The sequence below is a fragment of the Tympanuchus pallidicinctus genome, unplaced genomic scaffold, assembly GCF_026119805.1.
Source record: "Tympanuchus pallidicinctus isolate F22 unplaced genomic scaffold, pur_lepc_1.0 scaffold1, whole genome shotgun sequence".
Taxonomy (NCBI): Eukaryota; Metazoa; Chordata; class Aves; order Galliformes; family Phasianidae; genus Tympanuchus; species Tympanuchus pallidicinctus.
In genome coordinates this window covers 72,017,011-72,038,793 of record NW_026294618.1, presented here as the reverse complement: position 1 = coordinate 72,038,793, position 21,783 = coordinate 72,017,011, and the positions used below count along the sequence as shown (strand labels likewise).

The following is a 21,783-nucleotide window of genomic DNA, read 5'->3' as shown; positions in this document are numbered from 1 at the left end:
TGAAAAAAACTATTATCTAAGCTTTAGAAGTGAACTAATTCAGGATTCCCTCAAAAGTTATTGATTCATAGACTCCTTCACTATGGTTTATTATTTTAATTATCATCTTGAGGTTTTTTTAGCCCCTTACCTATCTCATTCTGCTGTCATAATATGTATGAGACCTGTGATTTAGAGCCGCTTGCTATTTTTGTGAAGTTGGACTTATCACCCTCTATCCTTTTAGTCTCTTGAGTAACATGGTGTCATCTGAATGCACTCTACTTCCAACTGTTTCAGAAGCACGTTTGTTTTTTGAAAGAGTGCCTTCATGTAATTTTACAGAAGCAGTAAGTTGCTTAGATTGTTCAGTGTGCGGATTGTTTAACCCACGAAGTGTTTGTCGTGGCAAACTGTAAGTCTTTGTTACTGTAGGAGACTCGGTGAAGTCTAGCAGTTCTAGCTGGGAAGACTGATTAGTGTAGGTGGAAGAGGCAGTTGTTAAATTGAAGTAATGGTCTATTCTAACCAAAACAATAATAAATCAAAATGTTTATCTTACAAACTCTAGAATATTTGTGTGGATGATATCTTACTACAAATACGAGAACAACTTGCTCAGTCAAAACTGCTAGAAACTGACTTGGCGAAGCCTCTCTTTGATTCACTGCTTCGTGTTGCATTGGGCACTTTTTCTACTGACGTGGATCATTCTGAAGAGAAAATAGAGAAGGTATGAAACACTGACTAAACAAATCTAATTCCGTGAGGTTTGCTGGGTCAAGGTTTTGTTCGTATTTGTTTTTTTTAAACTAAATAAGATTTATATCTGTTGCATTCTTACAGCTGTTGAAAATGAATTCTCTGATTTTCATATGCAAGTGTCAAGGTGAATGATGTATATTCATATGCTCCCTAATTTGCTGCTCTGAAGTGAGTTACTCTAAAAAAAGAGCGAGCCCTATTATGCTTTATGGAAATACCTGAAGTTGGAAGTTCTTGCTCTTCTGTTTTACTGTGGGTAGTGGAAGAACTCAAAGTGGATATCCACAGACCTTAGAGACTGCAGATATATCTTGACATAAGAGCAGATGTTAAAATGATTACAGTGGGAATTTTTGGAGACAGTTTTTCTTAATGTGTTGGTCACCTGCTTCCCAAAACTGTATTTGGTTAGTTAGTAACAAAAATCCATCTTTGCAGAGTCAATTCTCTGTGTAGAAGTGTGACATCCTTAAAAAGAGCCTCAAGTTTCCTGGAAATATGCGATGAGTTTGTTTCTTTCCCCAGTGGGCATGGAAAAAGGTTCTGGAAGGTTCACAACTATTTGTTTTTCTGAACCAAGGTGGTGAATTTGTGTTTTACAGACCCATTACACTGAAAAGGAGTCAATGCCACAGCCTGGAGATATACCTGAGGAAGCTGACGAGTCACAGTGTGGTAGCCTTAAACTTTTTGCTGAAGAAGAAGGATATGAAGCAGACAGTGAAAGTAACCCTGACAGTGAAACGAAGGATGGAGGTAAATGTGAACTTCTGAATATACAAAGCAATCTCTGATATAGCCAAGCTTGGTTGTCTTTTTAAGATGTACAAAAGCAGGATGATGATCAGAGACTTTTTACAGCTGCAGATAGGTTGGATTTTTCACAGCAAGTGTAATTGGATTCCCCCAGACTTGAAGCTGACTATTATTACGCTGAGTGTTACGGGAACTGTTCTGTATTGGTTACACTAGTTTACATGATTCTTGCTCTGAAATTATGTTGGATTGTCTTTTGACATTTATTATTGTGATCTGGAAGCAGTTATTTCCAGAGATATTTATCAGTAGCTTGTCTGTAAGTCAGTGCTTGAAATTTTATGTTGTACTAAAAAAAATTGATTGAAGTTGTGTAGTCTGATTGTATCTATTGATATTCAACAACTGATATGTGTTTTATTCTTTTGATGTGATTTTGAACATGAATTTGTTTTGATTTTTGCCTTTGTGCTGTGAACTTACATTCCACTACTGCTGTTTATCTGTATGACTAGACTTTCAGTAGTGTATCAGAATTGTATACAAATGCATGTTTTAGAAGTTTCTGAATTATAAATTCAACCTGAAACTATTTCCATGAAACATTTGCAGATAGCATGTTGTCTCTATCACCTCATTTTAGTTTTAAATGACATATCCTGAAGAGGTGGGTGTGTAACAAGTAGAACTTAAATGCTTGGGTTTTGTTTTTAATGAAGATCTTATGTGTCCTGTCAAACATCTTGTGAGTTAAATGACTGAATTACTGCTTCACCCTGCTTTTTAAGATAACAATCATTTACATTCATTGTTCCTTGGCAGGGTCAGAGTTCTGCATAGAAGATGAAGTTCTGTTACAAATATTCATATTTGAATTGCATCTTTATCATTGCTGTGTGTCCAGTTCCCAGGAAATAACAGCATGTAGTTCAAGAACATGTAATGGGGGAAACTGCATCCCTGCCCTTGTGTTGGCAGGAAAATGTGGGAACGTAAAGCAGAATAGAAGGTGTTACAAACTTCTGAAAACTGCTGATACACTAGTGACTATTTTTGTGCTTGAGAAGATTGGAGAAACTATAACCTTGGATATGCTACTTAAGTAATGCAAACTTTTCATCTGAGTAAGTTTGAGTAAGACAAATGTTCTCTTTCAGGAGCAGACGCAAAGGCAGAGCCAGAATGTACCGGTCCTTCAGGTTATCTTAATGACCTAACTGAAAACATCAATCAAGGAGAATTAATATATCCTGAAATCTGCATGTTAGAATTAAATCTGCTGTCATCTGGTAATGCAAGTTTAGATGTGCTTGCTCATGTATTCCAGAGCTGCCTGAAAATCATCAACCAGAAGGAGAGAAATGCCACTGTACTTATAGAACAGGTAAAAATGTTATTGAACAAATGCAGCACTTCAGCAGTTGCTTATTCTCTTCAGTTTTGTAGTAATAGTATTAAAAAAAAAAAATAGCTGAACTCTGAAGTACTTGTTATGGTGTTTGGTAAGACCTGAAATAATGCAAAGGATTGATATTGTTGGTAAAACTGCATTAAGTTAAAAAGAGTAAGTTATAAGAAACTTAACTAGTGTACTGAAAGGCAGTTGACCTACAGTTGTTTTACTTCATCAAAGCTATTGAACCACAAAAGCTGTCAGTGCAGATCTAGAAACCGTCAGGTGTTCTAATATTTAGAATATGTATGTACATATTCATGTATGTATTCACATGCTTTTTTGAAACTTGCAATGCTGCACCTGCAAAATATTTCATTCATTTGTCGTGAGTTTATATTAAAAATCAATTAAGCACACAGGGGTCACTTGGGATTTCTAAGAGCTAGTTTGTGGGTTTTTTTTTTTGTTTTGTTTTGTTTTTTGCTTTTAAGTAACTAAATTTAGTAAACTTCTCCAGAAGAAGAAAAAATGGTAAAGTAACTTGAGCTTTTAAAGTGTTTGTATGTATAGTCATCTGACTAAGAAGCAACGTTATCAGTGCTTGACAGTTTAAACCAAAAGCAGGAAAGGCTGGAGTGGGAAAATGTCTTATTTGGCATTCCAATTCTTTGTGTGAATTACTTTCTTAAAATCTTTTTCCCACGTATATTTTATTTTTGTGAACTTCAGCACATAAAATGACTTAGGATTCAAAGTATTTTTAAGTGTGTTTTAGAGCAAGCTTATTAATCTACTGAACTAACGAGCTTAGAAACTTTGAATGTATTAGATTTTTGAATTATATTTATCTAAGAGGATATTTGTGAAGGATGTTGCTCTTGTGGAAGCTTCTTGGACTTCTTAGATAATTTTAAAAACTTGGCCCCAAAAATTGGGGAAAAGTTAAACTCTCAATATTCTGTCATTGTATACCAATGTAACGTGTTTTATCATAGCCTGTTGACTTATGTAATTGTATTTTGGGAGAGAAGACAAGGCAGCAGTTGTTAGTTGCTGAATGCAGAGTGGCAAGGGATTTTTTCTTTAATCATTTGGATTTCAAAGCCTTTCTCGTCATGCAGTTGAACTGTACAAAACATGAAAGCATGCTCATTAGCAAACATGAAATTATGGAAGTGTTTTATAACTGGATTTATTTTCACTTAAATTAACAGTAGGTTGAATTGTTTGAAGTAAATTACTTGTTAGTTCTTTGGGCTGCTGTATCCTCCTGATTGTTTCCCTGTATTTTTTTTTTTTTTCTAACAGGGAGCTGTTAAGCATATTTTGGGAGGATTTATGAATATACTGACACAAACAGAGTCTAGTTTTCATGGTGAGTTTGAGTTTGAAATTCAAAGAACATGTTTTTATAATTTAATGTGTACACCCTCAATTTTTTAGCCCTTAATGCAAACAAAATTTACCAAGCGAATTAATTGGCAAGCATGAACCAATGCACCTGTGTCTCTAGCTTCTGACAGGTCTCTAACATGTAAATAACCCTGTTTCTAAAGGGTTATTTCTGAGTCAGTGGAGGTTACATTATTTGAACTGCAATTGTGATGCAGTTAGACTGATATAGTGTAACAGCATGGGTTGTTTCAGATTCTTAGTAACGGAGGACTAAGTGATATCTTGACTGGGTTTTATTGCTACTCAGAAAAAATCTAGCTAATCAAAAAATCTGGAAGCAAATTATATAGTTGCCCTAAGGTAGCTCACACAACATTTGTAAACCATCCCAGGATTTTAAACCATGGCTTTTTGGGGGGATTATTTGCAAACTAGATGCTGCGTTCGCAAACCTGGAAGCCAAACTTGCTGTAGCAGTCTTGATTTCGTCAAGTGAATTGTGAATGGTAATACTATCAGAAAGCAGATGGATCTCATCATTCATTTTGTAATCATTGTAACTTCCTGAGTTTTAAACGTATCTGTGAAACTCTAAATTCCACATTAATTCTTTTTCCTGATGTTATAAAACACAATTTTTTAAAGATTTTCACACATTCTCCTGAAGAATATTCTCTTATTTTTAGCGTGTCAGATGGTGCTGGTAGACCTGCTCGTTTCTTTGATGAGCTCACAGACATGTTCAGAAGAACTAACTCTTCTCCTACGGGTATTTTTGGAGAAGACTCCTTGTACGGTATGTCTTCAGTAATAAACAATACAGTTCAGAAGCATGAAGAGAATCTTTGTGCTCAACTATTTTGGGAAATAAGGATATAATAATGTCTAATAACAGCAATTCTGTAACTGACAAATTTCAGTTGCTGAAACAACTCCCTTTTGTGTTTTGAAAGTGAGATAGCAGAGGAGAAAAGGATTTAGAAACCTGTGTTCTTGAACATACTGGGAACTCTTCAGCACAAGAGAGCAAGATTTGTCTTGAGTAGACTGACATAACGGTTATTGATGACAATATTGTACACTGTTAAACTTGAAGTAATTTCCTTAGTTGTAAAGCATTTCCTTTTCAGCAATGGGTGCTGCTTTATCTGCAGGAATTACTTTCAAAACTGTCATGGGTTGGCTTGTCTAACACTGGAATCTACTGCTTGTGTGGGAAATACTGCTAAAGTATGTATTGGCTTGTGTGGGAGTCTGTAGGAAAAAAACAAGTTGAAGGAAATGAAAAGTTACTGCAAAGCATGTAATAATACCAAATTACAGTATGTAAATCAGTTTTTCAAAGATGGCTTGCAGTAATTGCTTATGTGACTGGACACATTTTTGCTTAAGGACACTTAAGCACTTGCTCAGGCACTTCTTTAATAATTATGCAGTAAAAGATGATAGCCTGTATTTATGTTCTTAGTCTTCCTCAAAGTAAAGTAAAAGATCAGCCTTGTGTTGAGGTGTAAATGAATCTGCTAGCACATAACAAATCTGAGGTGAGACTGCCAAATAAACATCTATTGTGATTTGGCTAATTCCTAAACATAGTAACTTAAAGATCTCTGCTGTCACTAAATCCCCAAAACTGTTGGACTTATATTTAGCTTGTTGAAGTGGTAACTTAAGGCTGTTGTAAATGTCTCAGTTTAGATGTGAAAGCCCACCTATGCAGTGAAAATATAAACCTGAGTTTAAATGAAGAGTGGGGTTCTGTTTAGTTAGGAAATGATGTCTGGCTACATGATATTGAACAGTTTGATTCTTGCTTGTTTATTTCTTCTAGGAGATACTGCTTAAGGGTGTATTGAAGATTATAGAAACCAATATGGACATGAACCCATTACAGTACCTTGCCTTCCCTTTGCTACATGGCACAAATTTTAGTAGTTCTTCACAAAAATCCACTGGCACTTCCAACAGCAAAACTGCCGGACTGTTAAAAAAAGCAAAACTTTCACAGAATAAGAAAGAGGCAGATGGTGAAAACTTGAGTCATCAACTGCTTTCTTCTTGGCACGTGGCCCCAATTCACTTGCCTTTAGTTGGACAGAACTGTTGGCCACACATGTCTGATGGTTTCAGTGTTTCCTTGTGGTTTCATCTGGAGTGTGTTCATGAAATGGAAAACTCAACAGAGAAGGGGAAGAAAGTCAAGAGAAGACTTTTATCTGTAAGAGAGAACAGCTTTGATAGCACAGGTGAGAATGTAACTCCTGTTCCTATTTTAGGTAGCACTGAAGGATTCTGGTTACAATTATTACTAACTGATGTGTCTTACACAAAAAGGTTGCACTTTTTTCTTTTAACAAATGTTGAACACTAAGGATAAGCCTTTCTCATTGTTCTTTCCATTCTTTGAGTACTGTGAGTTATACTTGAAGATAAAAATGTTTCCAGTTTGTTCATAAACCAGGTTTGTGCATGGTTCCTTTAGGAATTTAGCCTTCTCATTGAATTTTTAACTTCAGCGAAATGTCGTGCTGCTTCATGTTGTGTTGAAGAGATTATTCAGAGCTGCAGCTGAAAGGTCATAGGAAATTACTGCTGTCAGACTTAATAGATCTCATGTGTATTGATGAAGCAAGTGGTTTTTGTGTTTTTTCTTTTTAATATAGAGCTACTAAAACTTCTTGATTTAAGATTTAATTATTGGAATTCTTACCTAGAAAGTAAGGTAATGATCATGAGGTAATCATTAGGCTAACTTTGTATAAATCCTTTAACTTTCCCCATGTGTGCTATCACAGATATCAATGGCTATAAAAACATTTACTTGTTTATGCTGTTGTAGCGTGTTGCCAGGTCCCAAAATGTTTGAAGCAGAATCTCTTGGATTATAATTTATAAAACAGGAAATTTCTTGAGATACTTAAAATGTCTCCCAGTTGGGCACTTGGAATACCTCTATTTTACAACTTAAAAAATTTAAAAAATGAGAGGGGGCTGAATCTTAAAAAGTTTTGAGCTGCTTTTGCAAGAAGGCCTATGCTTTTGCTTCATAATGTTAAGTGGAAAATATTGGATGCAAAATCTTGCTAATGGGGTTCAAGGGCAGCATGACTTGTAAAAAATAAATAAAGATAAAAAAAATCTAGACTTTGGGTGCACAATGAGGCTTTCAGTTCTACATGGGAATATAATATGACATATTAACAATATCATTGAATTAGATGAAATATGCATGCTTAGTGTGTTTACATAATTACAAACAAGAACAAAGTGCTTAATTAATGTCTGTTTCAATACACAAGAGACCTAGGTTTCTGAAGAGGATTGTACATTCTAGCTCATTTAATTCTAAAAAAAAAAAAAAAAAAAAAAAAAAGGCATTGATGTTGTAGTTGTTTTTATAAACATGCTTGTATTTCTAGAAGAGACCAAGTCTGTAGGAATGGAATACCTAAGCCTGGGAGATAAACTTGTTGAAGATGGCTGCATTCATATAATTTCGTTGGGTTCCAAAGCATTGATGATGCAGATCTGGGCAGACCTGAACACTGGAGCTTTCATATTTCGGTATGGTACATTAGTCCAAAACCTGTCCTGTGAGCATACGTATTGCCCTAATCTAACTTCTAACAGCTTGCAGAGAATGCTGCTGTAGAATAAAAACCTGATGTCTATAGTAGAGCCATTTTGTACGCTGCCAGCATCAAGCTAAGTTTCCTGTACACAAATCTACAGGCTCATTACATCCTGGGTCTCCTGTTTCATGTAGACAAACATAAGTAATTGGCCAAAGTGAAATACAAGATCAGTCATAAACACTGTGCAATTTAGATATTAATGAAGTGATGCAATAAATATATGGATGCAGGCAAAAAGGTTTTGTTACATTTTCACACCTCAGATGTGAAAATTTTTAATGCTTATCATGGCAATCCTTGACTTTTGAAACACTTTAGCATTTTTTATTTCCAATAAGAAATGGATCCTTAAAATGGATTTTTTTTAGAACACTTTATTTTATGAAGTTCAATTTATTATAAAAGAATCAGTTACTTTGACTTTGTGAAAAACAGACATCATCTTGACTCTATATGTATGTATCAATATTTATGCAAGTTAAATACCTCAGTTGAAAATGTGTTTGCCTAGATTATGTTGAGCATTCTGAATAGATTACTGATTTTTTTTTTTTTTAAATGAAGAAAAATGTCACCTCAAAGTAACTGATAAAATTAAGATATGGGGCTGAGAAGCAAGTTTAAACAAAAAAACCATACTTTTCTGTTTTCGTAGTATGTGCATGGATCCAAATGATGAGATGAAAGCTGGCCTGCTGGCACAGGCTGAATCTCCAGAGAATATTTTCCTTGTGGGCAGGTGGCAACACTTAGCAATACAGTATAAGCAGAAGCAAGAAAGCAAGAAAAATATCCATGGAGAGCTGTCCCTGTGGATTTCTGGTCAGAGGTAAACTGCATGTTAGTTAAACTTCTTAAAAAGATATTCTCTGACAAGAGAGTCTGCACTACTTTAGTACAGGTTGAAGTTCTGTTTGTGAAGTCAATTTAGGGGGATGAAAGAGGGAAATCTTGCCCTGGATTTGCCTTAGCTCCAGAGTTGTCTTCATTACTTTCAGAATCATTAGTCCAAACCATAAACCAATGCTGACATCACTGTTCTTCATCAGTCATGGATAAATGAAAAAAATAAATACTACGAAGTTGTGAGAGTAAGGTCCAAAACCAGATGTGACAAGAGGTTAGCAATAGGTTTAATCTTGCTAGTTAAGTTAAGAATCTGAGTTAAGAAGGTGTAGTTCAAGTGCTAGAAATGAGATTGAAAGGAGATGAAAAGAATGTAGTCACTTGTCTTTGTCAAGAGAAATAGGGGAGAAATGCAATGTGTACCTCAGGCAAGGTCTGAATTGGCATTAGGAAGTACTACTGCCAATGAATACCTGAGGTCCATAATGCTAGGTTGAGTGTCCCTGGGCCTGTGTGAAATACACCTTGGTTAGAAGAGGAGGAATTGATTAAATTATCAGATAGCTTCACTATCTGGACTTCAAGAAAAAAGTTGCCTTTTGTATTCCAGATACAAAATAAGTAGTTAAATTCCATTTTAAAGTAATCAGATGCATCACGAGTTCTTTGCTATTTCTTTCTTGTAATTCCTTTACAGTTTGAACCATGGATAAGTAATTGCAGGAATGTTGTTCTTAAAGCTGTTGTTAAAGCTGCTGCGTGTTGTCCTACGAATGATTAACCAGGAATTGAAATTGTGATTGATTTAGTTTGCTCTTGAAACTTATGTGGAATTGATTTTTATAGAGGTTAATATTAATTTTATCCCTCTTCCTGTTCAGTCTTTGTTCTGGTACAGTGTGAAATCCAAATATGGAGATGTGGGGGAAACAAAAAATGCACATTAACTGCATGTAGTTAATGAGGCCACTCTGCATAGAGAGAGTTACCTATTTTTTTAAGGGTTAGATTCTTCCAGGGAAGCTTCTGATGACCTTTACAGTCCAATTAGTCTGCCTTTGTAATTGACTGTAAGGTTCATTGGGCATTTTCTCAAAGCATCAGGCTTATTGCCCATGGCTGTACAGCACATCAGTTCTGACAGAGTTCCTTGGGAACAGCAAATACTTGGTGTAATTTCCAGCATATGTGAGCCCCAGTCCTCAATATGGTTCATTAATGTGATCATAGACTCCCATTTTTGGCTGTGTTTTTTCTAAGACTACTAAAAATTCTTGAAAAATGGGGGTGTTTTAGAGGAAGAGATGGTCACCCAAGTGCCAGTGTAGTGGATATGCAGTTATTTTTCACTGAAGTCACAGAATGGGGAAGAATTTTTCAGTTTAGGAAATTTTGACTTTAAGGCAAACATGGCTGTCACCTTCATTCCTTTTTCCTCTTGCGCAGTATTTAAGTATATACACCACTATGGAAATGGGGTTTTTAAGGTACCTAGAAGTTGAAGATGGCTTTAGTAACTTAATGTCAATAACAAGATGGCTTTTCATCTGCTGAATATTGAAACTACTTTAAGTCTAAGCTGAATAGTTGAGGTGGCAAATCTGATCACTTACTGTTATTCATACTTCTTTGTGTATTTTTAGGAAATGTGAAATCAACTTAGATTATGCTCTACCGAGGAAATCAAGCTTGTCTTCTGACAGTAATAAAACATTTTGTATGATTGGCCACTTTACGTCATCTCAGGAAGAATTGCTTCGATTGTCAGGCAGATGGAATCTTGGGAATCTACTTCTCTTCAATGGTACTTCTCTGTGCTTTGTTTTGCCTGCATAAATCTTCATTTCTTCTTTCTTTCCCCCCTCCTGTTTAAAGGAGTAACTTGATTATTTTTTTTTGTACATGCCAACTGATTATAGTCGAAACAGTGCATTCTTTATTGGAGTGATATATCAGAGAAGAAGCAAACATTTCTGTATTGGGTACTTCCTAATTTGTCCTTTTCCCACTGTTGTCTTGCCTTTTCTGTGCTGTAGCTGGCAATTCCAGTTACTTCAGCCATTTGTTTTTATTTCTTTAAATAATACCTTGGTGTAGGACATGAAGATGGCAGCATTCACTCTATTTTTTTCTTAAAGCACTCAGTCTTTGTCTTCTAGAAAATGGGGTTCATTTATCTGCTTCTGAACTACTAATTTCAAATTACACAAAGAATATTAAAAAGTGACCAAAATTTGAATTACTGAATGTTCCTTGCTATATGTGCTAATTGCTGAAACTACTGAAGTTACTTCGGAGTTTTCTTAGGTTTTAATTCCCCTCCTTCTTCAGAATCTTTTGTCCAGGACTCCCAAATGTTTGTTTAGCCCCAAAGGCTGAGACTCTGCTGATGATAATTTTGGTGTTTTCTCATGTGCACTGGCCTAGGCTGCTGGGTTGTATGGGTGTGCTGTGTGTATGGACACTTCATGTTTGTGCAGGCAGTAGGTGAGATGCTTGTTCTAAGTATCAGCTCTACGTGGTGAATCTATATGCTCTGATATTACTACAGCCACTACAATTAATGTTTCCAGAGAGGTACTCTAATCCAGCTGTCTTGTATTCAGATATCATAGACTTGTGTCTGTCATTCTGTTACCTAAGATAAGCTGTCTGGAAAGGGGATGGGAGATTAATTTCATTTCCTTTTACAGTGTTTTTTTCCTCCTCTTGTTAGTTGCAGTGAGCTATTTATTGTTGATGGATCCTTCTGAATCGCTCTGCAATATCATGGAAAGTTGAATAGCATGTTTGTACTACCTGTAATCTTGATACGCTTTGAAAGTTGGAGAGGTTTGGAGAGATTATTCTTTGCAGTTTGAAAACAACACAACCAGTGTAATTGAATATTCGGATATGTTGCATTCAGCTCCTACGTATTACTTTCCTGATATGGTTTCAGTTTCCTTTAGCAATGGCCTGTGATATTTGGCAGAAGTCGCTGATCTGCAGTAGTTAGCGCTGGACTTTACTGGTTGCTTCAGGTTACAACAAGTGCTGTAAAAAGTAGCTGGTAATTTTTCTTGTGAAGTCTAATAGTCAAGATATAAATTCTGCTTTATTGTGTAATTAGAAGCTAATGTCATTTCTGGATTTTAGGTGCAAAGATTGGACCAGAGGAAGCATTTTACTTGTACACATGTGGACCAGACTTCACTTCTGTAATGCCTTGTAAATATGGCAAAACACTGACTGAATGCTCTAAGTACATAAGTAAAGATATTCTGCAGTGTGAACAAATTAAGGAGCTCTTCATGGCAAAGAAGGAAGTGGATGTTGGACCTCTGATTGTAAGTGTCTGCTTATAAAGTGGTTTCTGGTCTCTCAGAACTGATGAAACTGGGAAAGCATTTCCTGCTGTCTCTTGAAATGTTTCACTTTCTCAATCCAGACAAAAGCAGATCCGATTCTCATTAAAATTACTGCAGAGTTCTTCCCATTTATTTCAGTGGGATTTGAAATAGACACCTTGTGTGGAGTTTCTGTTGACCTGGTTTAGATTCTGACAACTCTTACATATGTGTTCCAAAGTCTATAACATTGTATGTTTCTTCCATCTGAGAAGCAGGCACCTCCGGACTTAAGTATCTGTGCTAGAATGAATGGGCAGCTCTCCTCCCTGTTGTCTTAAAGATGACAAAGAGCAGCTCAGCTTAGTCGAGCTTACTGTATGAAAACTGGGAAGGTAGGAGGACTTAACTGACTTCATCCCAATTTTTCAGTATTTGAGAGCTGAAAGCTTTGCTGAGCAGTTGTCTTTCAGCTGGCAGATCGTAGCTTTTCTCGTCTTTCTTGGCTGATACAGCTGTGCCAAATACAGATGTAAATATTAGTTAAATTAGAAAAGGAATTATTTTAAGTGCAACTTTTTTCATTTGGAGTCTTATCTTCATGCAGATAACACCTGCTGTATGAATTGTTCCCACTAGAGGGAATTCTCTGATCTTGTTATATAGCAGCTCTGTAGCTGTAAGTAGTGGATCTTTCTTTATGGACCTAATCCTTGTAAACATCAGTACTAACTGGTGAAGTGACTGGTATGACACCAAGTAGCCAGAGTAGAGCTATATATGTTCAAGTGAAGGATTTGTCTCAACTTGTGCACAGCAAGCAAATTCTTGATTGTAATTAGTACTCTGACCTCCCAGGTATGGTCCATTTGATGTTTTCTCTGAGAATTAGTTGGCTACTGTTTATTTATAGTGTTGGTCTAAGTGTTTTCATCTGCGAAAGAAACTTCTTTAGCCTTACCTTACCATGTTATACCTTCTACTGAGATCCTTATTCTTATAGTAAAGCTGACTGAAGAACAGATTAAAAAGTACAAGAATTAGAGATTTTTCTATACTTTCTATTTTGGACTTCCTTGTTCTTCCAGTTTTAGAAAGGGGAAAAAATGCTTAATAGCTGTGTATATTTCTTTTAATCTTGTTAGTAACTGTTCTTATGGAAAATAGTTGTTATCCTTCAATGATAAGAGGAGGAACTTTGGATGTAATTCTTTTTACAGAACAGTAGTTGATAAAATGCAATTGCACAGATCTGCAAAAACTTAAGGAATTCTGTTGCATGATAGTACTTATGCATCCAGAGATTAGAGCATGTGAATGGTAAAGCAGGAAAGAACTACTCAAGTTGCTACTACTTGTTAGGTGACTTTTTTGTGTGCTTTTCTGTTTGTTTGGTTTTTTTTTGTTTTTTTTGTTTTTTTTTTTAAATCAAATTATCAGTTCAAATGTCATAAATTTCTGGCTGATAAATTTCTCTTGTTTCAGGAAAGCCTTGCTGTTGTTTATGCCACATGCTGCCCCAGTCACTACACCATATATGAACCTGTTATTAGATTGAAAGGTCAAGTGAAGACTGTACCTTCTCAGAGGCCCTTCAGTTCAAAAGAAGTTCAGAGCAATATACTGGATTCTCATCATCTGAAAGCACTTCAGCCTGTTGAATATAAAAATCTTCAGGGTATACTACATGAAATTGGAGGAACTGGTGCATTTGTTTTTCTCTTTGCTAGGGTAAGAGAGATGGAAGATGGAGAGTGCATGTGTAGCTTCTTGTATAAAATAGTCCTTTTATCTCAGGCAGCAAGTCTTGTATTCCAACTGCCAAATGCATCTTACTTAGAAGTCTGTATGTGATTCTTTTTTTAAAGAAAATTCGTGGAAGGGATCTGTGGCAGGAGAGTGTACCATAAGGGTTCTTAGCAGTTACAGTTGAACTGTGTATTGCTTTTTGTAATACAGATAGCATGTAACAGGTATTCTGGGGCTTCTGGATGTCAAAATTATATTTTTGGAGAATTGCAAACTGGTCCTAATAGCACTCTGAGTACAGGATATTCAAAATGCAAATATGAGTAAGTGTAAAATTACAGAGTGTGCAGAGCTTGAGCTTTATCTAGCAGTGAGAGCTTTTCTGAAAGGAGGCTGTTGAGCCGTGTTCAAAGGTTTGTCTTGTCTAAGACATTGTGCTGATACACAGCATAGCAACAGCTCCTGAAGGGGACTTGGAATTCCATGGATGTGGGATTTTTTGTCCCGAGTTTCCCATTAAAGAATATGTACACGTATATATTTGATCCTTCTTGGGCTTGAAGAATTGTAAGAATAGAACAGGGAACAATGGTCCACTGTCTTCATTTGTCAAATTGTTTTCATGGACTAAATAAAACATCATTGTTTGGATGTATCTGTGTGGAAGTACTCCATCTCCAGGAACTTTGAGATAAAACTTGCCTTAAAGATTTAAGTAACCTCTTCATAACTTCACTGTATAACAAGAGTTGACATCTACTTAAATTTTATTTAGAATAATCTTTTTCTTACAAAGGAATTCTTGACTCTTTGTTTTCTTAGTAGATGATCATTTATCACAGTATGAATCAGTACTTCAGATATCAAAATCTGAGTGTAGTGCTCTGACTTGCATTTGCTGCCTCTGTATGTAATCTGAAAAATCTTGAAGTAGCTTAATCCAGAAGTTATCAGTTAAGCGCTTTTTTTAGATTTATGTCTAAATGTTTCTCATATGAACTCTTTCACTAGACTTACCTTTTCTTTAGGTTGTAGAGATCAGCAGCTGTGAAGACACTCAAGCTCTAGCACTGCAGCTTATACTGTCTTTAACAAAACACAATCAACAGAGAATACAAGAAATGAAAAACTGTAATGGTTATTCCATGATTCACCGAGTGTTGATCAAACCAAAGTGCATTGTTGGATTTCGCATGCTCAAGGTACTCTTTAAACTTGATGCTGTGTTGAATGTTAGCACAAATTTAGAAACCTCTGATTTTAATTGTATATTTGCAAACAAACCCTTTGAAGACAGAACAGTGATTTGGAACCAGTTCTGTCTGAATGTTGTACCTTGAGCTAGAAACTTCTGGTGGGAGAGATGTGAGAAGTGGCAATAGATCCATGTTTTAAGGAGGAATTGGGGGGAAGTCAACTTTTCTTTGAGAACAAAGACCTTAGAGTAAACTTAAACTCCTAAGCGTTTGCAAGCAATGAAAGATTGGGTTCTGTTCTTGTTTTTCTAGCCTAAGTTGCCAGCTAGAAAAACTTGCATGTAATGAATGAACCCTGACCTTTTTGTGTGTTTTTATTGCAAGACAGATAAACAGCAAGGCCTTTGTTAGTACATCTTGAAAAGAATTAAATGAACTGCTGATTATCTGAAGCATCTTGGCAATAACTCTTGTAAAAGATCACAGGGAAGTCTTTGTATGTTGATTGTGAAAATACATAGTAGCAATATCTTGCACTGTAAATATATATGGAAAACAGTCAATCAAACTCTCTCTTTTGGTAGACAGAACTGTTACAGAGTCCCTTACCTGAATAAAATGAAGGCTGAGCTTTCTGTAATTTCAAAGCTTTGGTGTGAGTGTAATTCTCAAGCCACAGAGCTTCACAGGAAGAGGCCAGGTTTAAGATTGCCTAATAGTTGAGGGCCTATTTTGGTGCTCAAACCACCTAACACTTGAAAATGTATGTACTGCTGTTGTACTGGTGTTATAAGATTGAGTCTCTACAATTCCTACAGTGGAGTTGGTAAACTCAAATTATTTTCCAAGCTGACCAGTAAGTAGATATGTGCCTTTCCTGTCAAGAGATCAATGTCTTCATAAATATTTTTTTATAAAGCTGATAGGACAACTGATCTGTTTCGTACTTAAAATATTCCATGTGTCCACCCCCTCTTTAAGACTCTTCTTGAAGGATGCTGCAGTGGTGAGATTCTCTATATACATGAGAATGGGCAATTCGTGCTTGACACAGACTCCACAGCAGTTATCCAAGATGTTCAATTGTTAGAGAAGCTACTTCTTGACTGGAAGATTTGGTCTAAAGCAAAGGTAATTAGTTTCTATTGTAAGACTTTTAAGTCTGAAAGTCAATTTAAAAAAATGCTTAGAAGTCTGAAATGCTTTTCTTCAGTTAGAAAATCTGAATAATTACAGACATCTGAAAATAAATGGTTCTTGTTTTATTTTGAATAGCTGGTAGCAGTGTCAAGCTCCTACTGTCAGTTTTGAACGTTGCTGTAGTGCATTAAATTCTGAGTGTAACATGTGCAAATGTTTTGTTGGTTGAACAGATAAGTTTTTTTTTTTTAATCAACTCAGGCAATTTTGTAAGGGGAAAAGTCAGTCTGAAATTAACCATCTGGTGTTAACAAAACGAAGAGTAGATGATGCATGGTTCAGATAAAATGCAATCTTTTGTAGCTTTAATCAATGAGAACATGCATTAATCCCTTGCAATGAGCATTACTTTGGTTTCTAGTTTGGACTTGACCGTTTGCAGTCACTTAATCTTATTTCACTCTGGCAAAGAAGTGCTCTTGATTTGACTAGTTCATAACCTGTTAATTATTTTTTATGCTCAGTATGGACTCAGTATTATATTTTAAACTACATTCCTGTTTTATTTGCTTTTCAGCAAGGTGTTTGGGAAACTCTGTTAGCAGCTCTAGAAATCCTTATCAGAGCTAACCATCACCAACAGATGTTTAATGTTAAACAGCTATTGAAAGCTCAAGTGGTGCACCACTTCCTGTTAACCTGCCAGGTTCTGCAGGTACTTCCCGTCTTATCCTGTTTTGTGCTTGGCAAGTACTGGGTTTGATTTTGCTTAACGGAAAAAATATGGAGCTACATGCTATGGGGAAAAAATGTTGTAAACATTTCTTTGTATGTTCAGGTCCCTTTCATCCTCTTCAGCAGGCATTGTTGATGTACCCTAGAGTACCCGAAGTGCTCTTATCACTGACAGACTGAGCAGAAGGGGCAACAATTCTTAACCATCTGTGACTACTTGAAGGTTTAGGCACTGGTTTGCTTGGAAAATCCATGTATGAGAACCTAAAAAAAACCTGAACCTTTGATACAGAACAAAGTCCTCATTACTGAGAATCACAGATGAGTTATATGAGAATCTTTTAGTATCTGCCTCTCACTAATAACTCTATGCTTTAGCAGTACTCTAATTTGTTGTTGCTAAACAAATGCGACACCAACTATAGTAGTATATTTTCAGAAGCATCATTAGTTAGCGATGACTGAAAGCCTCTGCAGGCTTTCTAATGAGTTCAGATTTGTGCCAATCTACTGGAAGTGAACTTACATAACATCGGCAATATTTTGTTCTGAATTTTGACATTGTTCCCCTTAGGTAATGTTGAGTAGGTACAGTAGCTTTTTCAAGTTTTTCAAATGGTACAATTTCTATTGCTTTTTTTCCTTGTCTGTTTTCTCATTATAGCATGATAATTAAGATTCTGTTGGATGAAAAATATAAATAACAGTTGTACTGCTCTTCCCTTCTAGGAGCATAAAGAAGGGCACCTCGCCTCTCTGCCTCGGGAAGTTTGTAGGTCATTTGTGAAAATAATTGAAGAAGTGCTTGGATCTCCCCCAGACCTGGAATTGCTGACACTGGTCTTCAATTTCCTTTTAGCTGTTCACCCTCCCACTAATACATATGTTTGTCACAATCCTACCAACTTCTACTTCTCCTTGCACATAGGTAGATATGTCATGTTTAACTATAAATACACAGTAGTAGTAAAATATATTCTAATCTCTGAGTAGAGGCTTTATTCTGTCTACAGATAATAGCTTTGGTCGTGTCCTGAACTTTTTTTAAAGTTTGCTGCTGAGAAGTGCAATGCGTAACATTTGGTGCCTGTATGGACACAATGCTTATGACTACATACAGATCTGATGACTGAGATACATATGGTTTTACAGCACCTTTTACAGAAGCTTAGGCTCAGACAGCTATACATATCAATAACAGATGTTCATTTTGAGTACTTTCTCTCTCCAGCAAGGCAAACATCCTAGTTTAGGCAATTGTGGTTCTAGTGAAAGATTCAGGTTCAGCTGGGGGCTTCAGGTACATCTGCTTAAAAAATTTTCAGTCTGGCATAACAATAAAAGTAATTCTACTTTACCCATTAAAAAAAAAAAAAAAATTGTCCAATTCCATTTATTAGTGTATCTCGCAGGGTTTCAATTTCAGTTGTGACTGCTATATGTGAAGTTTTGAAGCTGGAACCTGTACTTAGACATCTGATCTGGAGAAATTGTTAGTTGTCCTGTTATACAAATTTGCCACAAAAGACTGTTTCAAATAAACTGTCACTGGTTATTTCTGAGTATCAATCTACCAGGATTTTTCATATAAATAATAATGACAGAAGCTTAGCTCAGGAAGTTTATCAACCAAAGGAGCTCACACTGCATTATACCATCAAAGATATCTGTAGTGTTTCCATAATGTCCTGTGAAAATTATAAATGTAAGTCAATGAGAAAACTGCGATCAAGCGTGGTGTCAGATCTAAATCCCATTTGGGAAGCATTTTCTTGCCACTTTACTTAAATGGTTGCTGCTTATTAAACGTTTGTCATTTAACAGCATAATAGTTTTAACATTCAAATTGTACAACCTTAGCTGTAATCTATGTAAAAACTGAAAACTCGATCAGTTGAAAATGTTTTCTCCTGTTGCAGATGCTTGTGCCTCTCGTTTCAGTAATTGACTTCTATTCAAAAGCATTGTGGCTGTGTCATATCTGTCATCTGAAAATAATAGATGTAAAATTCTAAATAAGAGTGGAACTCATTTTTGGTATTTTGAGCTTTATTAGTGGAACTTAAACAGTCACTGTTTTGGCACAGCAGAAGTCAAATGTTTCTAGCAGTATGCCTGTGAGGACTGTCTCTAAGTATAATTACTGCAGAATAGTTTAATATTTTGTACTCTGGAATAAAATATGGGGATGGGAACAGGTTTTTCATTGTTTCAGTGACTTAAGTGATTTTTCTCAGATGCTGGTGAATTGAGCACTTGTTGTTAGCTTAAACTGTAACCTGAACACTGTGAATCTTAATATATCAAGAACAAACTTGCAAAGCTTTTGTGTTAACTTTCCCCTTCTGTTTCTAGATGGTAAAATTTTTCAAGAGAAAGTTGAATCCCTTATGTACCTGAGAAATTCCAGCAGTGGTGGGAAGTCTGCAGATGGTTCTGCCTTTGTAGTTACAACTCCAACTGGATTTGCAGCTTTACCACTGGAAGGTAAAAACAATGAACACTTAAGGACATTAAGACACTGTCCTTTGAGTCTTGGAGTATTGCTTTCCCATGGATTTTTCTTCCTAAAACCCCTATCAGCGCCCCTTGGAATTAGATGTTGGGCCGCAGAGTGAAAAAGAATGAATTGAGCTGACTGCCTCAGCTGCTCTTCTTTTTATTAAATATAGGAAAAACTACTGTGCTGATAGCTCAGGCAGAGAAGTGGACCAGATGGCTGAACAACTGCTATTAAACTTGTAGAGATATATGAGAATACCTGAATTAGACAGCAGCTAAAACAGTGAGCTGCTTGCAGTTATCCTATGATGCATCTGGATGCTTTTTGTGAATTAAGTATATAATGTTCTGATGCATCATCACTGCATTGGTACTAACTTGTGTGTAGTTCTTGAAATACTTCCAGCTCCTTTTCCTAGACTAAGAGAACTTTCTCTACCAGGCTGTTATCCCTCTTAAGAATGTTAAGGGAGATACCTGTAATCTGCTCTAAATTAGGACTGCTTTGAGCTTAAATGTCCCCCTAAAGAGCAAACTGTTGAATAGAATATGTAGTAATTTGTTATAAATCTAAAGTACATGTAATGCCTTAGTGTAAAAAAAAGTTACAAAACTCATTGGTGAGCAGCTTGCCAGGGTCCCCTAAAAGATGTTGGTAGATTAAACCTAGACCTCTTAGAGGGAGGAGTAGTCTGCTCTTTGATTTTTGCTTTGAACAGAGAGGTTGAATTAGGTGGTTTCCATAGATATCTTCGTAGAATGGCAAGGGTTGGAAGGGATCTTAGGGGTCATCCAGTTTCAACTTGCTGTGAGTGAAGTTGCCAGCCATTATATCAGACAGCCCACAAACCCATCAAGCCTGGCCTTGGATGCCTCCAGGGATGGAGCATCCACAGCTTGTCTGGGCAGCCTGTGCCAGTGTCTTACCACTGTCTCAGTGATGAATTTCTTCCTAACATATAACCTAAACCTCCCCCTTTCAGTTAAGTCTATTCCCCCTTGTCCTGTCACGATCTACCTGCATAAAAAGTTGGTCTTTACAGCAGCTTATCACCTGCAGTGATTCTGAATAAATTCCTTCTGAGGTTTTGTTAAGAGGATCCAGAAGGTAAATCTAAGAACATGAATTGCTGAACAGGTTTTCCAAATGAACTCATGCATTGTCCTGAATTGATCACAGCTTGCCAAATGTGTGGCTCCACAGTAATCTGCTATCTCTACTTGATTGTTTGTCAGAATCTGATCTATGCCAGGTGTGGAATCAGTTTTGCTGTATAGGATTAGTTTGGGCATCAGTGTTACATTCCATATACAAATAAAGCAATTAAGGAAAAGCTGAAGAGGGCAAAAGCAGTACTAAAGATATCCTTATTTCTCTAGGAGATACTTCTGAGATTAGCATACAGCAGAAGATAAGTTCTCAAGTACCTAAAAGGCTTTGCAAAAGCTTACCAGCATCTCCCACTTCATCACCTCAAGTACATAGAAGAAGAGTAATGGAAAGATCGCAAAGGAGTATTGATGACCTGCAGAATATTGGCAAGTATGATTATGCTGATCTTGAGGGAAGAGTTGTTTTTGAAGGACATTCTGAAACTATTAAAAGGGTACAGGAAGATTTTCTTAGCAGTTGTGAGTCTGCAAAAACAGTTTGTGATGCAGAGTTAACGTCTGCTGAAATGTTTGAAGACATTCCAAAAGAAGAGCTATCTGAAAACACATTTGAGAATAAAGAAGCAGATGCAGACCTGAAATGTAAAGGTGATGCTGCACCTCAGCTGCTGCTGCGTCGTCCAGACAATCTGAAAGGATTACCTTCCCTTCACAAGAGCCAGAGTACTTTTGCAGGGTTGGGCTTAGCATTTTCTGTTCACGGGGGATCCTCAGCCATTGCTCGCTGGCCAAGCTTTGCTGACAAGAATGCACTTCCTGAGGAGTGGGAGAATCTTGCTTTTTCCTCAGCAAACGAGAATCCCCGAAAAACATATGAAAGCTCTGATGAGAGGTAAGCAGATAAAAACATAGTAAATAAATGGTAGCTCACTGTATTGGGGAGGGCTTTATTTAGCCATTTCTTCATCTTGGCTACTGTTCTACAATATTAAGAAATCTGAAAGAGTAAGGAAATATCTTCAGTGGCTGTAATAAACCAGTTCATTAAGCTCTTGGTAGTCTACAGAATTGTTTAATTTTTAATTCTCAAATTTATATTTTCAGTTGGGAGTTAATGATGCTATGTATAGGTAGGAGCAGGGACTTGTTCTGCTATCTGCTCAGAAAACTCATAGTAGTATTTCTGATCACATTACTCTTTTTTTACCCAAAATCAAAAGTAAATATTAGACATAAAAAGTAAGTAC

General features: G+C 36.4%; 1 protein-coding gene across 2 annotated transcripts in view; it reads left to right on the top strand.

The window, feature by feature from the left end:
* The window catches only part of LYST (lysosomal trafficking regulator), a 78,755-nt gene that overhangs the window by 27,366 nt on the left and 29,606 nt on the right, over positions 1-21,783 (top strand). For both annotated transcript variants that reach the window (XM_052671744.1, XM_052671735.1), the window contains exons 7-23: positions 551-712; positions 1,347-1,500; positions 2,658-2,884; positions 4,205-4,271; positions 4,978-5,087; positions 6,123-6,537; positions 7,711-7,855; positions 8,582-8,755; positions 10,416-10,576; positions 11,911-12,101; positions 13,587-13,832; positions 14,879-15,052; positions 16,028-16,177; positions 16,764-16,901; positions 17,651-17,849; positions 19,277-19,408; positions 20,804-21,428. In XM_052671744.1, the coding sequence (XP_052527704.1) occupies positions 551-712; positions 1,347-1,500; positions 2,658-2,884; positions 4,205-4,271; positions 4,978-5,087; positions 6,123-6,537; positions 7,711-7,855; positions 8,582-8,755; positions 10,416-10,576; positions 11,911-12,101; positions 13,587-13,832; positions 14,879-15,052; positions 16,028-16,177; positions 16,764-16,901; positions 17,651-17,849; positions 19,277-19,408; positions 20,804-21,428 (3,470 nt within the window). The remainder of the gene's footprint in view (positions 1-550; positions 713-1,346; positions 1,501-2,657; positions 2,885-4,204; positions 4,272-4,977; positions 5,088-6,122; positions 6,538-7,710; positions 7,856-8,581; positions 8,756-10,415; positions 10,577-11,910; positions 12,102-13,586; positions 13,833-14,878; positions 15,053-16,027; positions 16,178-16,763; positions 16,902-17,650; positions 17,850-19,276; positions 19,409-20,803; positions 21,429-21,783) is intronic.